We start from the raw sequence: 1,596 nt of genomic DNA, 5'->3' as shown, positions 1-1,596 counted from the left end.
AGTGTCTAGACTCACAGCCTCTCGGTACACGCCACGGCCCCGGGCTAGGCCCGATGCGTCCGCTACCACGCTCCAAACATGCGCACCGTCCTGCTGCAGGTCGCCATCAAGGAGCCGTCCTCGTCGTGTACGTCGTGCTGCCGTCGCGTGTACCGAGATGCCTCGCAACCGAGGCCTCGGCCGAACGGGCAAGAAGCATAAGAAATCAGCCAACGACAACATCCACAGGCAGCCCAAGGCGACCACCGAGCCCACGGTCGCCACCGAGGCGCCGGAGCCGCCCGCCGCGCCCGACACCTCGCCGAAAATGGAGGTCGAGCCGGCAGCGCCCGACGCGCAGGCGCTCGCGACAGGTGCGGCTGCTCGGCGACGTCGAGCGTGGTGCCCGACGGCTCAGGAGCCTTCTACCATAAACCACTACCACGGCTGCCACCGTCGGCGCCTTCGCTCGAGCTCTCCGAGGCCGCGTTCTGACCTCGTGCCGCGGCTGTTGTCGCTACAGCAGCGACGAGGGCCGCGGCAAGGGGTGCAGCGGCGACGGGGGGGGGGGAGAGGCGCGGCCAGCTACCGGGTCGTTGCCCCCGCCCACCGCGCCGGGCCCCTGCACCCGGAGGCGGCTTGCGGCAGCCTTCCTGTGTCTCCGTGCGACCCGCTTGGGTAGCCGGCCATGTGTGGCCCGCTGCCGGAAAAAATCCGGGGTTTAGCTGGCGTATCTCGGGCCCACTTTAGAGCTAGGGCATGATCTTAGGTGTTCTGGATAGCCCACAAGGGTCTTCTTTGGCATGGTAGCGGTGGTTTTGCGCGAGGCGTTCATTCAAAAATCACCATTTCCCCCACTACTGCAGCTCTGCACTCCCTGACCAAGTCGCAAGTGCTCCAACGAGATTGTCTTTACACACAATATAGAAGTGATACATGTACACACCGAACTCCGTACAATAGAGGCGAACTCAACGGCACCCTCCTTCTCTACTTCCCCTCTCGTCACACGAAAATACGAAAATTGAGCCAGTGCGGCTGTTAGGTAAGCTGGCTGCTCACCGGCCTTGCGCGGTGGACGCCAACACGAGCAAGTTGAGGGAGTGGGCCCCGCCGCCGCCCTGCGGCGCATGCGGCGCTTGCGGTACCTGCGACGCCTGCGGCACCTCAGGCTGCGGCACCTGCGGCTGCGGCGGCCCCTGCGGCCCCTGCGGCCCCTGCGGCCCCTGCGGCTGCGGCGGCGCGGGCGGCGCGATGAAGACCTCGCCCAGCTCCGCCCCCTCCGGCAGCTCGACGGTGAAGCTCTGCCCCGCGCGCACGCCCGCCGGCACGAGGACATGGTACTTGCGCCCGTCGCGCAGGTGCAGCGCCAGCGCGCGAGAGGGCGGCAGCTCCCCCGGGCAGGCGAGCTGCACGCGGCTACTCCTCCCCGCGACGATGCTGCGCATGTCCTGCCAGTAGCTCTGCTCCGCGGGGACCAGCCCGTGGGGGATCGACTCACCGAGCTCCCTCTTGACCCGCGTCGCCGGCGCACCCTCCGCCGACGTGGCCGCCTGCGACCCTCCGCTCGCACGCTCGGCGGGGGCGGCGCGCGCCTCTACCCCCGCCGCCTCCGCC

General features: G+C 68.5%; 2 protein-coding genes across 2 annotated transcripts; one reads left to right on the top strand and one right to left on the bottom strand.

Moving 5' to 3' along the window:
• Positions 1 to 98: 98 nt before the first annotated feature.
• Positions 99 to 823, top strand: EMIHUDRAFT_372755 (hypothetical protein). The gene has a single exon (XM_005793186.1). The coding sequence runs from the start codon at positions 158 to 160 to the stop codon at positions 659 to 661; it is 504 nt and encodes a 167-aa protein (XP_005793243.1). The 5' UTR covers positions 99 to 157; the 3' UTR covers positions 662 to 823.
• A 62-nt stretch (positions 824 to 885) lies between these two features.
• Positions 886 to 1,596, bottom strand: EMIHUDRAFT_446738 (hypothetical protein; the record flags this gene model as incomplete). Its single annotated transcript, XM_005793185.1, has 1 exon — positions 886 to 1,596. A coding segment is annotated over exon 1 (432 nt), but the record flags the coding sequence as incomplete, so codon positions are not given.

The sequence above is a fragment of the Emiliania huxleyi genome, assembly GCF_000372725.1.
Source record: "Emiliania huxleyi CCMP1516 unplaced genomic scaffold EMIHUscaffold_1021, whole genome shotgun sequence".
NCBI classification, from domain to species: domain Eukaryota; phylum Haptophyta; order Isochrysidales; family Noelaerhabdaceae; genus Emiliania; species Emiliania huxleyi.
The sequence above is the reverse complement of the archived record's forward strand: the minus strand, read 5'-3'. Positions and strand labels throughout refer to the sequence as shown.